This window comes from Felis catus, chromosome F2 (genome assembly GCF_018350175.1).
Source record: "Felis catus isolate Fca126 chromosome F2, F.catus_Fca126_mat1.0, whole genome shotgun sequence".
In the NCBI taxonomy this organism is placed as follows: domain Eukaryota; kingdom Metazoa; phylum Chordata; class Mammalia; order Carnivora; family Felidae; genus Felis; species Felis catus.
In genome coordinates, this window is record NC_058385.1 from 57460775 (window position 1) to 57480625 (window position 19851).

A 19851-nucleotide genomic window follows, 5' to 3' on the forward strand; every position below is an offset into this window, starting at 1 on the left:
CAGTAACTTTCCTCTAGTTTTCTCAGCTCATAAAAACCACTCTTTTTTATTTCACCAGTTGAGTTTGATTCCTCTTCCCTATTGTAATAGTATTGACTCCTATTTCGATAGTATTGGTTCCTATTGCAGTAGGAGCCAATAGTCTTGAAGAAAGTTTTCCCTGTTTAACTGGTCTGACATAATTTTTCTCTTATACCAGTAGACACGTGATCTGGACTTATAAATCCAGGAATCCAATTGCTGGCAGAACAAAAGTGAGACTATCTTCTTACTAGTTTTTAAGAATGCCAAAGTAAAGTAACTAATACATATCCAGATACTCACTTGTGGGGAATAAGTTTAGCAATTCCCTGAGTTTGCACCAATGGGTAAACAAGGTTTAGGCTGAAAGCACCCAAGATTAGGTAAACAGGGTGAAAGCACCCCCAACATAGTACAAAAGCAGAAAGCTACTTTCACAGGAGGGAAGTACCAGAATAGGTAAACAGGTAAACAGGGCTATGGATGGCAGCAGAGTGAAATTGCCCTGAGAGGAGTTAATTAGCAAAAGAAAGGTGCCCTGTTGAGCCTGAGGTAGCATGCTCTGTCTTCCCCTAGGCAAACTAGATAGACAGATGGTTTGCCTCCTGCCTGCCATAAACAACCATCTGACCAGCACCCAGGCACCTGGATTTTGTTTTGTTTGCACCCAAACCCCTAACACTGCATATCTTCGAAACCCCCTTTCTCTCACACACACAAGTTAATGTTCACAGTTTCATTGTCTCTTTGTTCACACCCATCACGTTTGTAAGCCTTCTGATCCTAATAAAAATGGAGCAAGGACCCTTACTCTGGGCTCTTGTCTCCTCCGGGACATTAGGCTCTCTCACACATTTAATTCTGCATCCTCTCTCTTGCTGGACAAGAGAGAACTCCAGATTCAAAGTTGGCAACACTCACTCCCTAAATTTGACACAAAACCAGTTTTGTTAACTGGTTTGATTGGAAAGAGCTTGCAGAATGACAAGCATCTAATTAGATGACAGACTGAAATCTGCCATTTACAAATGAAGACTGCAGAAGCTAGATCTAATGCCACTTAGATTAACTTCGAAATATAAGTTCTCTCCAGTCCAAGTATGGATAAGCAAAAGTGATTGTCTATTATCAATGGAGATTTACTGTTATAATAATATAACTATTGATTTTGACCCATGCAAAACATGGCCGACAGACTGGCTTTGTCCTCAAGACTTATGATAATTAGAACCAGGTATTATTAAACACTAGAAGTATAATATGTACCCTTCAAAGGGGCCTCATACTAATATTAGATAATGGTCCTGGGTATCTTTGTGTTTCCATCTTGGAAAAATTATTTGGAAAGATGGAATTATTACTGCAGGGCCTGGATTATCTTGTAAATGTAATTTTTCCTATGTGATTGATGGAAACTTAGGAGAAATTTACTGGGCTCTCAAGAAAAAAACTCAGAAAATTAGGTTCAGGCTCCAGGGTGAGGCTACTCTTAGTTAGATTTCATAAGCTACTATAAAATAATATAATAAACAGTCATTTGAATATATAACCAATATAGCTATCACAGCAATTTGTGAAACTAGTGTTTGGTGAAAGAGAATTTTTTATTATTTATTTATTTTAATGTTTATTTTTGAGAGAGACAGAGACAGAGACAGAGACAGAGTGCGAACAGGGGAGGGGCAGAGAGAGAGAGAGGGAGACACAGAATCCGAAGCAGGCTCCAGGCTCTGAGCTGTCAGCACAGAGACGGATCCAGGGCTCAAACCCACAAACTGTGAGATCATGACCTGAGCCAAAGTTGGACGCTCAACCGACTGAGCCACTCAGGTGCCCCTAGAGAATTTTTGATCATTGCTAATCAAGAATCTGCTTTACCCATTCACCATTTCTACAACTTATTTAAAGGTTATTCCTCTAAGGCTAATATTGTACTGTAATTTTAAATTCATCCTATTGTATTCCTAGTAATTGCTTTGCTTTGTATTTTACTGTGGGCTTGCTGTATATTTAGAGGACTGCAAACTGCCCAGAGGAAAAGTAGAAACAGCAATAGAGATAATTATAAAATTGTAGTTTTATTATAAAGTAGTCACAAAAAGAAAAATTATAAGCACAAATACAAATAAAACATTTTTGAATGGTCTGTGGTTCCAAAAGGGAAAGAAAACTTTCCTCCTTTCCATTTCTTTTTATCATTTCCTTTAGAAAACTTAAAATTATAAATGCTTGCTTTCTCTCTTTCTTTTAGATGTGAATGTTTTAAAAGCTAAACATACCGCTTCTGGTTTTGTCCAAGAACGTCTTGCGTGGAGGCCTTGGAGTCATTTCTTTGCAATGTGAACATGAAAAAAGATGGCATCCTTTTACACTCCTTCCATGAGCGAGAGTTAAAGCCATGGTACTTGGCTCCAGGATGTCACTTACAGCTTATCATGAGGATAAAACGTTTATTTTGTTTTACTTTTGATAAGGATAATTAACATGTATGTAATGGATTGCACCTGCTTACACAAATGAGTGAGATTGTTTCTCTTTTTTTTCAATCTCTATAGCAGATTGCCTACAATGTGGGTCACAGTCTGGTTTAATCCTTATTCAATATTAAAACTAATTCAGTCTTTTTTACATATAGTGAAAAGGATTCTTTCTTGGTAGGTGATTTTATTTTTAATTCTATTTTTTAACACTGGGTATCTACCTTGAAACTATGCACTTGGCATGCTGCCTCAATGGCAGGTTCCTCCCAACATCCCTGCAAGCAGTGTAGCTTAGACTCAAACTGTAGGATTCATCCACTTTGGACGACTTTCTGTTCAACTCCCATCACTGACAATCAAGGGTGCTTTTTTTGCCATGCAGGAAGGAGTCTTAGATCATTCTCAAATGAGTATTCAAATGGTTTTAGTATATTTTCAATACATTTTTATTGGGGCTCCTGGGTGGCTTGGTCAGTTAAGCATCCACCTCTTGATTTTGGCTCAGGTCATGATCTCACATTGTGTGAGTTCGAGCCCCTCAGTGGGCTCCTGGCTGACACTGCGAAAGTGTGGAGCCTGCTTAGGACTCTGTCTCTCTCTCTCTGGCTCGCTCGCTCTCTCTCTCTCTCTCTCTCTCTGTTTTTGTCTCTCCCCTATGCCTGCTCTCTCTCCCCCCAAAAAATAAATAAACTTAAAAGATACATCTTTATGAACCTGTTATCTATAAACTTAAAAAAAGAAACTTTTTTAATACATGTTGATTAACAGGCTGAATAACCCCAGTGTTCATAATACATTCTAATCTTCCTGGTTTGCCCCTTCATGCTAGGATAAAAGAGCAAAAGCTCTAAATAAAGTGCACTCAGAAATCTTTCTCAAGTACTCAAATACAATATGGAAAACAAAATTCTATTAGGCTCAATGCCTGATGTTCTTTATAATCACTCTAGGAATATGGGTGTATCCATTAGAGATAACAGCTTCAGTCCTATATTCCAACATATTTTTGTATCATGAAACATTTGTCTTTTATGGAAACATTTAATATTAAATCTTCTAAATTAGCACTATCAAGAGTGATTTACATGTTCATTTTGTGAACCTGAAATTCACTAAGCATGATGATGGCTGCAAAACATTAGATTAAAATAAAACAACAACAACCTTGAAACCTTGAAATATCACCACTGGGTGACATCAGAAAGTGGGGTTGCCTCACATCTTTTAGGATGGTTATTATCAAAAAGACGAGAAGTGACACATGTTGGTGAGGATGTGGAGAAAGTAAACTGGTACAGTCGCTATGAAAAAGTATGAAGATTCTTCAAGGAATTAAAAATAGAACTACCATACTATCCAGCAATCCCACTACCGGGTATATATTCAAAGGAAATGAACTCAGTATTTCAAAGAGATCTCTGGACTCCCATGTTCACTGCAGCCTTATTTGTAACAGTCAAGATGTGGAAACAACCTAAGCGTCTGCTAGCAGATGAATGGATCAAGAAAATGTTAAATTATACTATACAGTGGAATATTATATGATATCATACAGTGGAACATTATTCAATCTTCAAAAAGAAGGAAATCCTGTCATTTGCACCAACATGAATGAAACTGGAGGGGGTTATGCTTAGTGAAAAAAGCCAGACAGAGAAAGACAAATACTGTATAATGTCACTCACATGTGAAATCTTATTTGAAAAAAAGGCAAATCAATAAAAACAGAGTACAAAAATGGTTGCCAGGTGTTGGGAGTTGGGGAAATAAACAGAGGTTGGTAAAAGGGTATGAATTTTCAGCTCCAAGTTAAATAATCGTGACTATGGTTAATAACACTGTATTGCTGTCTCATATAATTGAAATCTGCTAAAAGCATAGAACTTAAATGTTCTTACACACACACAAAAAAAAAAAAAGAAAAGAAAAGAAAAGAAAAAAGAAAAGAAAAGAAAAGAAAAGAAAAGAAATAAAAGAAAAAAGGAAAAAGAAAAATATGTGAGGTGGTGATGAAGGATTGACTAACTCAATGAGGAAAAACCCTTTCACAATGTATACATTTATCAAATCATCATGGCATATACTTTAAATACTTAACGCTTTATTTGTCAGTTATATCTCAATAAAACTGAGAAAAATAAAAAAGTAAAAAAAGGTAAATCAACATACTAGAAAGATAACAAAAATAATATAGTGCTTTAAAAATAATAATGCAAAAGTACTAACAATGACAGGACTACATAAATGGTAGCTCACTTAGGCAACTTGAGTAGTCAGTAATTGTGGCATTTATTTCATTTATGATTAGCGTTCAGAAATGCTAATTATTGGCTAATTCAAAAGCATAAGGTGTATGAACAGGTCTGTCGCAGTTCTTATTACATATACAAAAAGATTTCTATATCGACATTTGTTTTAGGAAAGAGAATGGAAGATCAAGGCCTCAGCACGTACATCTTAGGACTGAACTTTGTACACCACACTTAATTTATATATTGAGCAGTCTAGCAAGGTGTAGTGTTTATAATAGTTACTGTTTGTGGGAGGAAATCTAGTTTATTTAGATACCCTTCCTATATTTTGTTGCAATATATTTTTCACAACCACTTTTGAAATGTCTACCATAGTAAAAATATTCCTGATTAGGAGAAAAACAATAACTAAAAAAACTTTTTTATTTATTTTAGATAATTCAATCTATTCAGAAATAAATACACAGAGAACAAACCAAAGCAAACAGTAGTAAACTGACTTGTCCTTTAGTAAAATCATCAGGGTTTTCATAATAGAAAGCTGTAGCAGGGCGCCTGGGTGGCTCAGTCGGTTGAGCCTCTGACTTTGGCTCAGGTCATGATCTCAAGGTCCGTGAGTTCCATCCCCATATCAGGCTCTGTGCTGACAGCTTGGAGCCTGTCACCTGCTTCAGATTCTGTGTCTCCCTCACTCTCTGCCCCTCCCCCGCTCATGCTCTGTCTCTGCTCTGTCTCTCAAAAATCAATAAACATCAAAAAAATTTAAAAAAAAGAAAGGTGTAGCTATGCTCACAGTGAAGAAATAATGAAGAACTATAAAAAGTAAGGTATCTCTATATTTAATAAGTTGTTGCTAGAAGTCAAAATGTCACAGAGGCTATTTTCATACTTTGGCCTAAGGTAATTCTCAAGTCCAAGGGCACGTATTTACTGTGGCCCAAGAGTAAGTCATCTTAATGAGTATACACCAAGTCTTGTCCACAGGATGAAAAAATTGCTGCTGTCAGTTTGACTGCTTTTCCTGGATGTGGTATCAGTGAGTGTTGCTGAAATCCCCAGTGCTAGAGACTGAATGTGCCCCATCCTGTCCCATCTCATATGTTGAAAACTAATCCCCAAGTATAAGGGTATTTGTAGGTAGAGACTTTGAAAGGAAATTATCTCATGAGGGATGAGCCCTCATCCGTGAATTTCTGCCCCTATAAAAGAGGCCCTAGAGAAATCCCTACCTCCTTCTGCCATGTGCAGACACAGTGAAATGATGGCCATCTGTGAATCAGAAAGTGAATCCTCACCAGACACTGAATCTCCTGGCAATGTTGGACTTCCAACTTTCAGAACCGTGAGAAATAAATCTCTGTTGTCGATAAAGCATCCAGTCCGTGGTATATTTGTGACAGCATCCTGAGTGAAATAAGGCATCCAGATAGCCTGCACAGCGTTCTACAGATCTGCAAAGATATCCTTTCTGCTCACGTGTCTCAGTAAGTATCTTGGTACAGAGTACTTTTGCCTCTCCCATTATATTTCATGCAATACCCAGCAGTGTTAACATGAGGCTGTGTGAGGTATTTTGGGAAACCTTAGATGAGTAAAAGATAGTTGCTACTCTCAAGGAACTTAAAGTGATGGTGAGCACGTGTATGAGTAAGTGTGTGCGTGTGTGTGTGTGGTGGGGGGTGGAGGAGGGTAAGGAGAGGTGCAAAGCAGAGTAAAAAGTAATAAGAAGAGATTTTTTTTTCTTTTTGTTGAATAACTCTACCGTAAGGGGTGAAGAATTTTTCCGACTGGTCAATTTTCTAAGCTCTTTTTATTTATACTGTGGTCATCAATCTCTTAAAAATATTACCTTGGTGCTATATTTAGGATATTCCCTTCTTTCATCAGCCCATGGTGTTTATTGGTATTTAGATTTTTTTTTCATTATTAACAGAGGGAAGTACAAAAGCAAATTTGGGAAGGGACAATTCCCTGGATGTAGAAGAGTTTGCTCAAGGCAAATATCATGTGTAGTCTCATACTAAGAGTGGAGCCTACATTTTAACAGAGTGAATGGCTGAGTAGTTAAAAAAGAAAAAAAACCTTGGGCAAAGTAGCTTGTCAAAACATATGAACCAATGAACTGAGAGGAATAACAATAACCCATAAGCATAGCAAAACAGAGCTATCTTTTGCAGAGAGCTAATATAAATATCACTTACTAAAATATTAAGTTAATAAAATATTCATTTTAAAATTAGGTCAACACAAAAGTGTGCATGCGTGTATGTACTCAAAAAAAGTTCCTAGGGAAGACTATTGCTAATCTACACCAACGTATATCTAAGAAGCAAATTTTACATTGTACATTGATTTTTTTAGGAGAACCCAGAATTTCAAAGTAAGGGAATTAAGCACATTTAGATATCTAAAACAGCAGTTTTCACCTTAAGATGTTGGTTCAAATACAATGTCATCCATTCATGATCAGTGCATTCTCATACAAGTTCAAGGGCTATCTCAGGGATAGAAGACATTTTTTTTCTCATCTTTCACTTTGCAAGTCTTTACAGTGTCACCGTGAATCCAATAATGAAATAGCAAAGCATGCGAGAGAAAAGGCCAGAAAAAGAAAGAGAATCACATGCTTGATCAAATGCCTAACCATCTTTGTTTGGTGCTACACAGATGAAAAGGGTGGACAAATAATCAGCATCCCTTCCTTCTTTGTGCAGATGAAATGAGGGCTGGAGGTGAGTTCAATGCCAGTAACTGCCTTGTCATCCCCGTTAGTTCTCTTACATCTATTACATCCATTTTCACTATCAAGTGAATTTACACTAAATGTGAAAAAGCATATGGAAAACAATCTGAAGAAAGTTAAACTCATTTTAACAGCCTTTAAAAGATAATACCATGATTGTTCAAATCCATTACCTGAATTTTTATCAGCCGGATAAATTCATATTCTGATCTCTTTTGACTCTTGTCACTATACCACTATGAAGTTGCCAGGAATAAAAAATGCTATTTCAAAATGGGGGATAAAGAATGCTCTCCAAGTAATTCCATTGGAGAGGAAATTAATAAGAGATAGACAACTCTACAAATGGACAATAGACTATAGGGCAGCAAATGACAGAAGCAACAAATCTCTGAATTGTGAATTTAAGTTTGTGACTTAAATTGGCATTATTTCAGGAATTTGCATCTGATAAAACTATATGGAGAATTCAGTGTCACATATGAAGTCCAACTACAATGCATTCTCCATTACTTAATAATTTTGTTGCTGATAACTTCATCATGGGTATTTCTTTGGAGTCAGTCTCAAGGTAAAGAGATGTAGCACACTGACATTATTTTTAAGTTACTGTACTGCAAAAACTATATGCTTTGTACTTTGGAGAAAGAAATTACAAGAATTATTTTTTAAAAATTTCTTAATTAGTTCCCTTTTTTAGAGGATAATTTTAACTATTGAACATATGTTGTGACTGTTGAATACACACACACACATACACATACACACATTTGTGTGTATGTGGAATAGAATATGACAATTGACTTAACTTTTTAGAACTTATGTATTAAGAAAAGGAGAAACAAAAACACCACATATTTCCAATGCTTAATTTAATCCTATGACCTAAACAGAATAGGTTGGAATGTTCCATATCTGGTTAAACATTTACCAAAGTGATGCGGCCTGTGTTTATTAAATTAATCAGAACTTATAAAATGAATATAAGCTGAATTCATCTTTTTATAAAATACTTTCAAATATTATGATATTGCATAGTTTTCTGTTAGATGCAAGCATTTTCCATGTTTTGTTTAACTATGTTTTTTGACTTTTAGCTACTGAATCTTTTAAAATAAATTTATTTAAGTAAGTAATTTTGGTGCCAAAAATTACTTACTAGCATATGGATCAAACTTAAAAATCAAAAAGGAGTTAAGAGATGAATAAACAGATTGCTAAATAAGATGTCTAGATGGAGACTAGTTTTCACTCTTAGAAGAGCAATATTTAAAATAAATTCTTGGTGCACTTGGGTTGATTAAGCATCAGATTCTTGATTTTGGCTCAAATCATAATCTCACAGTTCATGAGTTCAAGCTCTATATCAAGCCCCACATTGTCGGGCCCCACGTTAGATTGGGCCCCACATGGGGTTCCTTTCTGTAGCCTGCTTGGGATTTGCTCTCTGTCCCTTCCCCACCTTCTCTTTCTCTCTCTCTCAAAAGTAAATAACATTTAAAAAATAAAACCAGTTTCTTTAAATAAATTCTTAACAATTTACCATGCCACATATGTAATGCTACTTTTAAATGTGAAGAAGACAGCCTCTTTCCTGATCTCTTCCCCACGGAGGGTCGTCTTCTGACCTTTCCTTAACTATCACCCAGGGATGTGTCTGCCTGGTACCTGCATCCCTCCCCCATTTCTCCTTCCAGATCCTAGACCAGTTGCCAGCCCATAGTGTCATTAGAACAGAAATTGGAAGTAAGTCTTTCAAACTTCTAGAGTAATTTCAAAGAGTAATTTTGTGTGGTGAATTTTGCCATAGAAAATAATGGGATTGTACTTATATGTGTTTTTATTTCATTTTTTGAGAAATTTATTTTTCTTTCACTTTGCCAAAGTATCAGTTCAAGATGGATAAGAATAAAAACAAATCTTCTGTCTTACAGTTTGTTTGACAAGTACTGTTCTACAACTCACGGGCACCTGGTACCCGGATTTCCCCGCTGCCTGTACTTGCATGGGCCTTTTTCCCAGGTATGTTATTCCCAGGGCCAGATTACAGGACCCATATGTGCATCCCTTGGCATAGTGGGCAGTGTTTTCAGGCAGGTGTGGGTAGTTTGAATGTTTAGACTGAGGAGTCCACATGCATGGTGAAGGATGGAGCTGACGTTGGTAAGAGTCAGTGGCAGCTACTGGCTGGGGCTAGGACCGTATATGCCCATGACTTCATGTCCCAGCAAGGAAAATCACACAATTCCAAAGTGTATTTATCAAGGTAGGAGGATGGAATATATTGTATTTAAGGTAAGTAGCTTGATTTATACCTTTTAATATTTAGACATTTGATATGTGAGTTTGCAATTGCATTCTTACTTTGGGCCCTGCAAATGCCCAAATGGGTGGTCCTAAAGTTGGGAAAGCTAACTTCCTTGAGAAATATGCTTCAGGTTCACTCAAATTTCTATCAGCTTCTCTGGTGGATACAAATCCAGTAAGTTCTATTATTATAGAGTCTTAGAGTTTAAAGGAGCTTCTGATCTAATTCCAACTCTGACAGGAATGTGAGAAGAGGAAACAGTGTAACCTTTTCTTCTTTTTCCTACTAGCAGCAGAAGGAAACTTATCTTAGTCTGTAACATACAGCTAACTGCATTGGACTATTTACTTGGATTATAAAGGCACTTCCCTTCCGCACATTTGTCCTCTACAGGGTTTTTTGTTGTCCAGCTAATTTGGGGATTGCCTTCTTCCAAAATCCAATTCTAAGCCTTTTTTTCCCACTTAAGTATCCCATGCTTCGTACTTCATCTGATATTTGATTCATTCAATACAGGACTTTTAAAATTCATTTTAAAATATCTCCACCCCTGTCTTCCAATGTAAAAGGAAATAAGGACATCATGCGCCCTTGACAAGGAGAATTTTGAAATGGACAGCAAAACCACTAACAGAATTTTAGTTTTTTTTTTCTTTTTTGAGGCAATTGAGGTCAAATCAGAGTGGGTTCAAAATTCTCTAAAAAGTAGGTTTGCAGAAAATTAAGGAGATTGGCAGAGGCAGCAGTGGAGTGTATGAAGGTAGGAGAAGCATGTTCACATGGAGGGGTCAGGAAACAAAGGTGCAACCCTCTCTCCTTCCACCACCTAGAATAGGGTTCTGGATTTATACAGAAGTTCTTTTGATTAAGGAGGAGTTAATGTGTATTTACTTAATGTTTATTTATTTTTGAGAGAGCCAGAGACAGAATGAGAGCAGGGGAAGGGCAGACAGAGAGGGAGACACAGAACCTGAAGCAGTCTGCAGGCTCTGAGTTGTCAGCATAAAGCCTGACATGGAGCTCGAACTCACAAACTGCAAGATCATGACTTGAGAAAAGTTGGTCGCTTAACTGACTGAGCCACCCAGGCGCCCCAAGAAGAGTTCTTTTTTTTTTAAGATAATGTATGACTATATTTAAAATAAGAGTTGTGTGTGTGTTTTTTTTTTTCCTCTCGGTATGTAAACATGTACAGTAAAGTTATTGCCCTATTTCTTTTGAGTTTTGTAAAAACATTAGATATATATCATTACAAAAAGATCTGCATCTGAATAATGTGTGTCTGTGCGCGTGCGGGCGCATTCACACGCGTTAGTCTCGCAGTTTTAGGGTTACTTAAACATGATGCATTTTTTTTTCTTTCTCTCTCCTAGCTCTCCCTCATTGGGGACCAATTTAGATTTATTGATTGAACAGTCTAAAAGGTAATGCTCACAGAATGAAGCTTTAATTTTTATTCCCACTGGAGATGAAATACTCAGTGTAAACTTTGATTTGATGGTGTAGGGAAATCCATTGGGTTGGTAAAGCCTGAACTGGAAATCAACAGTTATGAAAGGAATTCTGAGAGAAAGTGTACCCTAAGATTTTGAGGTTCACAGAAGAGAAAACATGCTCCCCCAGCTCCAACATTTTTCATGCCACTATCAGAGGTAGATTATTGTAATGAAAAGCCTAAGGATTAGGCAATAAGTAAGTTCCTATATATGTAAGTTTCAATATATGATCATTATTTTAGCCCAGATTAAGAACCATATTTGGTCTATTTTACCTATTTCAACTCTGAGAGTGGTTTATTGCTAACTACTTCAAGTGTTAAACCACTGTAAAACTCTAAACTTAAATCTCGATGGCTAGGTATGTTTTTATGGCTAATAAGAACAGCACACATCAGTGTTCAGTACAAGTATCAGAGTCCTCTGGGATCCATTTTATACTTATTTTTTCAATCCATTTTTACGTTCAGTAGTGGCAAGGATATTTTCCAAAATAAGGTCTAATCAACTACTTCTGCAATTTTACTATAAGCCTCCATTTCTTACAGGTCACTGTCTGGCAATGAATTCTAAAAAAAAAAAAAAAAAATTGGTTTCAATCAGGTACCTTAAACCTCAAGAAGAACTAATAAAAATACTATGCATAGGTTGATTATAATAACCAAGTTACTATGCTTCCTCTGTTGTTAGCAGTGGTAGGGACCAAAGAAGGGTAAAATTTAATAAGGACCTGATAGGCAAAGTCAAGAATGAAATGTTGAGCACTTACACTTGGAGCACTGTCCTGGGGTCTCCAACTTCGCCCCCATCACCAATTGTCAGGGTATCATAGCCAATCTCCAGATCGAATTCTTCAAAATTTATCTGTATAACCTAGAAATAAACAGAAACAAATCTTTCAATAATGTTGCACTATTTAATAAAAACAGAAAGCAATGACAAAAGGACATTTAAATGCGTATTAGACTTACTATATGTATCCATAAAAAATTATTATCATGGCAGTTAATCATGTTAGACTCTTCCTAAAGTTCAGTCATTACAATTTCCATGATTTTTATTTGCTGTATTGTACCTTCTGTAATAATTTTTCAATGGAATGGCATGGCTTCTGTTTATAGAACATTCTTATTTGAAGCATGATTAATGCAAATCTACTTTGAGAAGGCTTTATAAAAAGTACATGTAGGTGGAGAGTGGTTTTCCATACATTTGCATATATTTTTATAAAGCTAACATGAAAAAACACAGAGTGTGCTATTTCCATTAAATAGTAAAGCTTAAAAAATGTTAGAGCTAAATTTGAATCTAGATCACCAGATTTAAAGCTATCAGATTTATTTTTGTGTATCCTTTGGTAACAGAATCCCTCAAATACATTACGACATTCTAACAAAACTAGGAGCAAATTATACCACAACAAGCAATTTAGTTATTACTTTTTACTAAAATATACTCATGCATTCATACATTGTTTACAAACCTATACAAAAATTTGTATTTAATAAAATTGCAATTCTTTTTTTTTTTAATTTTTTTTCAACGTTTATTTATTTTTGGGACAGAGAGAGACAGATCATGAACGAGGGAGGGGCAGAGAGAGAGGGAGACACAGAATCGGAAACAGGCTCCAGGCTCTGAGCCATCAGCCCAGAGCCCGACGCCGGGCTCGAGCTCACAGACCGCGAGATCGTGACCTGGCTGAAGTCGGACGCTTAACCGACTGCACCACCCAGGCGCCCCATAAAATTGCAATTCTTAAATCAGGAACCTAATATAATATTAAATAATAACAATTAAGAATAAGTGCAGGAAGAAATTACATAAGTACTGTCCTATATACAATCATGCCTTGAGGAAGAAATAATTAATAATAAAATATTATTCATTACCAGATTAAAAAAGATGAATGCCCAAGGTTACCAATTTTACTAAAGAATAAATGAAAAAGACATCTCTCTAATAATTTTCATAACTATTTGTTACTTTGGTATCCTAAAAGGAAATTCTAAAAAATGAGAGATTTTATATTGTTTTTTTAAACTTTATAACAAAAAAAGTTTTTTTGATTATGCCTATCTCTTGATTTTTTAAATGATTTTATATTAGCATTGACTAAAGCAATTGTTTTTGTTCAACTCTAAATATAGAATATATAAAAACATTGAATTATACATTTTACATGGCTGTAGTTAAAAAAAAAAATATGTTTCCCTGAGTGCTTCCTGCTGTCCACTGAGTTACATATGAATATTCTCAATTAATAATTGCCTATCAAGAGAGATTTAGGTTGCTTTTCATTTTTTTTCTATTATAAGCAGACATGGTTATGAACACTATTAAACAATTTCTGGTTCAAAATCTATCTCTAGGTTATATGCTTAGAAGTGTAATTTCTGGATAATAACAAAGCAAAAATTCAATTTCATAATACTGTACCATAAGGTTTTTCAAAATTATTTAACCAATTTAAATGCTCACAATTCATGTACATTAAAGTTACATTATTTCTATCAATCTAGAGAATTTAAAAGTGATCTTTTGTGTTTTATTCATTAGTAATTCAATTGCGTACATTTTTATATATTTATCATTTATGTTTCCTTTTCTGTGACATGACTCTTTGTATTTTGGCTATTTTCACTTGAACTGCTTGTTATTGATTGCGGTAATTCCTTATGTCAGTGATTCCTAACATGTTCCCTTTATAGCACACGTAGAAAAGAACGATATTTAAGACACACTGAAGTGAGCATATGAGGATAAGAAGAAATTACTAATTTACTACAGTAGGAATTTTAATCTCTTATTTTATAAGTAGTATTTTTGCATTCCCCATGATCCAATGTCACAAAGATGTTTTCTTCAAATCTTTATTTTGGGGAAACTAACTTCTATAAAAAGTATGAAGTAGGTACATATGCAATAATAATAGAAAACCAGCACAGCATTACCTTCATTTTTTAACTGCAAAATGAAAAACAGTTGTCTTAATAATTTTAATTGAATAAATAGACCTCTTTTCCCCAGTGATCTGCATGGCAGACTCTGACATATATCAAGAGTCTACATATGAGGATGTTGGTTTGGGAGCTCCAGATTCTATTCTTTCAGTCAGTTTGCATGTCCCGGAAGCAACATAAATTGGCTTAACTGTTTTTACTATACAATAAGACTCTCTATCTTATGAGTCACATACTCCATTTTTCTATACACATCTTGAAAACATCTTTTGTTACTTTGTATATAAAAATATACAAAACGTTTGTTGTTTGTATATAGAAATACTTTTCTTCACTGAGTTCATATTTAGGCAACTTGATAAGACTTTATTATTTTTCCCTGTTATTTATTACTTGTAAATTATTTTTTTGTTTTGTATATTACAAGCATGTCTTCTGTAAGCAACAATTTTGATTCCTGTTTATTCCTTGTTTCTTTTATCTGAACTGCCTTCAATCTCTGGTACAATGTCGGATAGAATAGGCTATAGTTGGTCTCATTAAAATGTACCTCATTTGAAAGGGCGCGCTTCTAATGTTTCACCATTAAGAATATTATTGAGGTAAATATACTTTGTGAAGGCAAGGAGGTTTTATTCTCTGATTTTACTTGCTAGTTGAGTATCAAAATTTTACTGATATCATCAAATAAAGTGACATGTACACTTTCATTTCTATTATGGAAGAGCTTCTCTAAGTTTGAGAATAATCAACTTTTAGAATGTTGAGTAGAACTATCCTATACACAAATCTAAGCCTCTTTTGCGGGAATAGTAGTTAAGCTTTTGCTGCTGGCCTAATTGTTTTTTGGTTTTAGAATTATTCAGGCTTTCAGGGTTTTTCTTTTTTTTTTTCCACCTTGAATCAATTTAAGTAAGTTTAATTTTTCACAGAAACATTTCAATACAGAGAAAATTTTCAAATTCACTTTCCTATGGTTATTTACTTTCTGTCTATGCTAAGCCTGTACTTTTGTCCTGTTCTATTTCTAATACTATTTAAATGTGTTTTCTCTATTTTTGTTTATTATTTTTTATTATGATAATACATATAAAAGAAAATTTGTGCTTTTAACCATTTTTTAAGAGTACATTTTGGTGACATTATGTTCATAATGTTGTGCAACCATTACCACTGTCTGTTTCCAAAGGTTTTTCATCACACCAATTTTCAACCATTTTCCCTTTTCCCCAGCCCCTGGTAACTTCTAACATACTTTCTGTCTCTACAAATTTGTCCATTAGAAGTATTTTTTGTAAGTAGCATTACACAATATTTGTCTTTCTGTATCTGGTTTATTTCACTTAGCATAAGGTCTTTGACATTCATTAATATTGTAGCAAATTTGTTTCTTTCTTATGGCTGAATAATATTCCATTGTATGTAAATAGTTTTTCTTTTCTTTTTTGACCATTACTCTGTTCACTGACACTTGGGATATGTCTATCTTTTGCTTATTGTGAACACTGATGCTATGAAGATTGGTACATGAGTAAATATTAAATCTTTGTTTTCAATTATTTGGGGTATATCCTTAGGAGTGGAATTCTGGGTCATATATTAATTCTATGTTTAGTTTTTTTGAGAAACTGCCAAACTGTTTCTCAGAGTCGCACATTTTAAATTCCCACCAGCACACACACAAGAGTTCCAATTTTTCCATACTCTCACTAGTTGTTAATTTTTCTTTTGATTATAGTGATCCCAGTAGGTGTGAAGCAGCATCTACTTGTGGCTTGGTTGCATTTATCTAATAATTAATGATGTTCAACATCTTTTCACGTATTTATTGGCCATTTGTATATCTTCTTTGGGGAACTGGCTATTCAAGTTTTTTACGCATTTTAATTAGGTTGTTTTATTGTTGCTGAGTTGTAAAACCTCTTTGTACATTCTCAACATTAGTTTCTTAACAGTTATAATTTAAAAATAATTTCTCCCATTGTGTGCATACCTTTTCACTTTTATGATAGTGTTCTTTGCTGCCCAAAAGTTTTTAACGTAACAAAATACAATTTATCTTTTGTTGTTTTGTTGATTATGCTTTTAGCGCCAAATTTAAGGAAACATTGTCAAATCTATTTGGCAAATTTTCCTGTCTGTTTCCTTCTAGGAATTTTATGGTTTAAGTCTTCAAACAGAGGTCTTTGATCTATTTTGAGTTAATTTTCTATATAGTAGAAGTAAAGATCCAATTTCATTATTTTATATGTGGCTATTCAATGTTTCCAGCACCATTTGTTGAAGCAATAATTCTTTCCATTTGTTGAAGCAATAATTCTTTCCTCATTGAATGGTCTTGGTACCTATGTCAAATTAATTGATCATAGATGCGAGGACTTATTTCTGAGTTCTTTAGCTTTTATTTATCTGGGAATATCTTGATTTCACCTTCAATATTCAAGGACAGTTTTGACAGCTATAAAATTCCTGCTTGACCTCTCTGTTCTTTCACCCTGTGAATATGTCATCCTACTGCTTTCTGAATTACATGTCTTTTTCTTATTAAAAATCAGCTGTTAATATATTTAGTATTTCTTGCACATGATCAGTGACTTCTTTCCTAATGCTTTTAAGATTTTCTGTGTCTATGCCTTTCAGCAATTTGATTATGATGTGTCCAGCTATGGAACTCTTGGAGTTTATCTTGGAGTTTGTTGAGCTTCTTGGTTGTGTTGATTTATGTATTTCTCAAATTTGGGGGAATTTTGACCATTATTTCTTGAAATATTCCTTGTGTACCTTTCTCTATCTTCTCCTTTTAGGCCTTTTTTAATACATTTGTTGGCCCACTTGTTCATATCCTACAGGTTTCTTATGTCCTTTCATTTTGTTTTCATTCTTTTTAAATTATTTTCCTTTTATTCTTCAGACTTGGTAATTTCAATTGTCTTATCTTCAAGTTTACTAACTCTGTCTTCTACCTAATCAAATCTGCTATTGAACTTCTAGTCTTTTATTTCAGTTATTTTATTGTAAAGTCTCAATATTTCTATTTGAATTCTTTTTATAATGTATATCTCCTTATTGATATTCTCGTTTTATTCATATATCATTTTGTGGTTCCCTTTAATTCTTTGTCCATGCTCTTTGAGCAGAATTAATGTAGTTATTATAAATCTTTGTTTAAGAAGTTCAATGATGGAACTTCTTTAGGGACAGTTTCTGTCAATTTATTTTGTTCCTTTGAGTGGTCATACTTTCCTGCTTGTTTGTATGCTTTGTGATTATTCTGTTGTTGCTGAAAACTGGATATTTGAGTATTATAATGCAGTAATTTTGGAAATCAGATTCTCTCTCTTCTCCAGGGTTTGCTGTTCTTGATTGTTGAAAGCTTAACTTGTATTCATAAATATTTTGCCTGGAAGTTTTTAAATACAGGTGCCTTAAAAATAATGATTTTAGTATGTTTGGGCTGTTTTAACAAAATACCATATGCTGGATCGCTTATAAACAATAGAAATTTATTTATCACAGTTCTTGATGCTGGAAGTCTATGATCAAGATGCTGGCAGATTCAGCATCTGGTGAGACTAAGCTTCCTCATACGTGGAAAAAAGATTTTTTTTCTTCTGTAACCTGGTAAGACAGAAGGTCTTAGGAACGATGAGGTATCTTTTATCATAACAGCACCGATCCCTTCATGATGGCTCCATCCTGCAGACCTAAGCACTTCCCAAAGCCCCACCTCCTAATATCATCATATTGGGCATTAAAATTTCAACACATGAATTTTGATGGGACACAAATTTTCAGACCATAGCAACTCCTCCTCCAGTCTTTGAGGATGGGCTCAGTGCTGGAACATTCCTTTAGTACTTAGCCAGACCATTTACAGTTCTGCCTTAACCTTCACTTGCTGCTTAACACTGAGTTGATAGATCAGCCAGTGGTGAAAGCTTAGGGTCTTTTCTGAACATATGCCTTGTCCTGCACGTGCATGTAACTTTCTAAATTCTGCCATATACTGGAGGGCTTTCAAATGCCCTCATTTCCCAAAAATACTTCTGTTTGTTATTTCTAGTGACTCATTCATAGTAGCTTGCTTCTTCTACGTATTTAGTTATATTTAATAGTAAAACCATATTTATTTGAGTTTAAGCTTTGAGAATCCTGAGGCCCTAAATTGGGTATAATTTTATTCATTTTATGCTAATTGGATCCAAGAGTTACTACCAGGCTGGTGCCATTTTTACATCCTCTGAGGGTTTTAACTAACTGCTAAATTTCAAGTTTAGGTTATTTACCTATTGATCCTATTGATCCAAGGAGACTAGTCCCCGGTCTTAGTCTTCTCATTCCAGAGATTTATTGCATTCGGCTCCAAAGAAAACCAAGCTTTCTTCCCATTTCATCTCCTATTTTTATTCCAGCTCATGTTCTTTTCATTATGCCATTATGTGTGTTTGTATTTTTATATGCATTTGTATGGTATCTATGTGTGTGTGTGTGTGTGTGTGTGTGTGTGTGTGTGTGTGTGTGTGTGTATACTTTCTTTTGTAAACCAGAAATGCACTGAAAAATGCATTCCTTGTTTTTTCAGTAGGAGGACCTCTCAGAGTACTTTATCTGTCATCCTATCAAAATAAGAAATCCCATGATCCACTTTACCCCAAACCATTTCACAACATATTTCAAATTAGGAAATGCCCCCTTTTTATGGCTTTAAAAGCCTAATTGACTACTAGAGACAAATTAGGTATCTAATAAATGACTGATTGTTTGATTGCTAATTATATGCCAAACCCCTGATAGTCATTATTCTATAATCATGTGCTAAAGGATTTGGACACCCATTTAATGGCAGATTTTATTTTGCATAAATTGTAACTGAGATTCATGGATGTATATATGTAACAATGAGAATCCTACTTCATTTTAAATTAAGTGATGAACTAATTACTAACTAGTCCATATACTTTCAGATAAGCACTTAACCACTGAGCTGTCACTTGAAATTTTAGACACTTGAAATTCCTGAAGAGTTTCAATGACACTCAATCACTGGGAAGCTGGAATAGTCTGATTGAATTTGTAAAACACATTCATTTTAATTCGATTCATGTAGACTTAGTTTAAATATTATAGGATAGTCCTTTAGTAGTAAAATCTATACATTAAAAAAATAAAAACTAATTTTGCCTCAACTAGAGACATTAATATAAATAAAACATTGTAGTAAAACTCAAAAATAATACATTGAAATATTTCCAAAAGAAAAAAAATAGAAGGTATAAAAATAATATGAAAACAACAACAACAACAACAACAACAACAAAACTCTGTTTACATCAGAATGTAATAAGTCCCATCAGAAGTCTGAAGTAATATATATTTTTTTTTTGGATTCTCCTTTACTATGGAGTTGACCAAACAGCCATTTTTTTATCCCTTTATTTTTAATGAGGAAATGAAATGAAAAGTTAATAAAAAAAATCAACATATACTCATCAATGCAACATGAATGTATTCTGTACATGTTTAGTTGGTAGTAGGGCTGAAACATTTAGTAGGGAAATTAAAAGAATACCATGTATATTTGTAGAAAG

At 34.5% G+C, this 19851-nt stretch overlaps 1 protein-coding gene across 7 annotated transcripts in view; it reads right to left on the minus strand.

Annotated features, from left to right (window-relative positions):
* CSMD3 (CUB and Sushi multiple domains 3) overlaps positions 1 to 19851 on the minus strand; it is a 1245869-nt gene that overhangs the window by 578221 nt on the left and 647797 nt on the right. For all 7 annotated transcript variants that reach the window (XM_045049906.1, XM_019823045.3, XM_019823042.3 and 4 more), the window contains one exon: positions 12070 to 12173. In XM_045049906.1, the coding sequence (XP_044905841.1) occupies positions 12070 to 12173 (104 nt within the window). The remainder of the gene's footprint in view (positions 1 to 12069; positions 12174 to 19851) is intronic.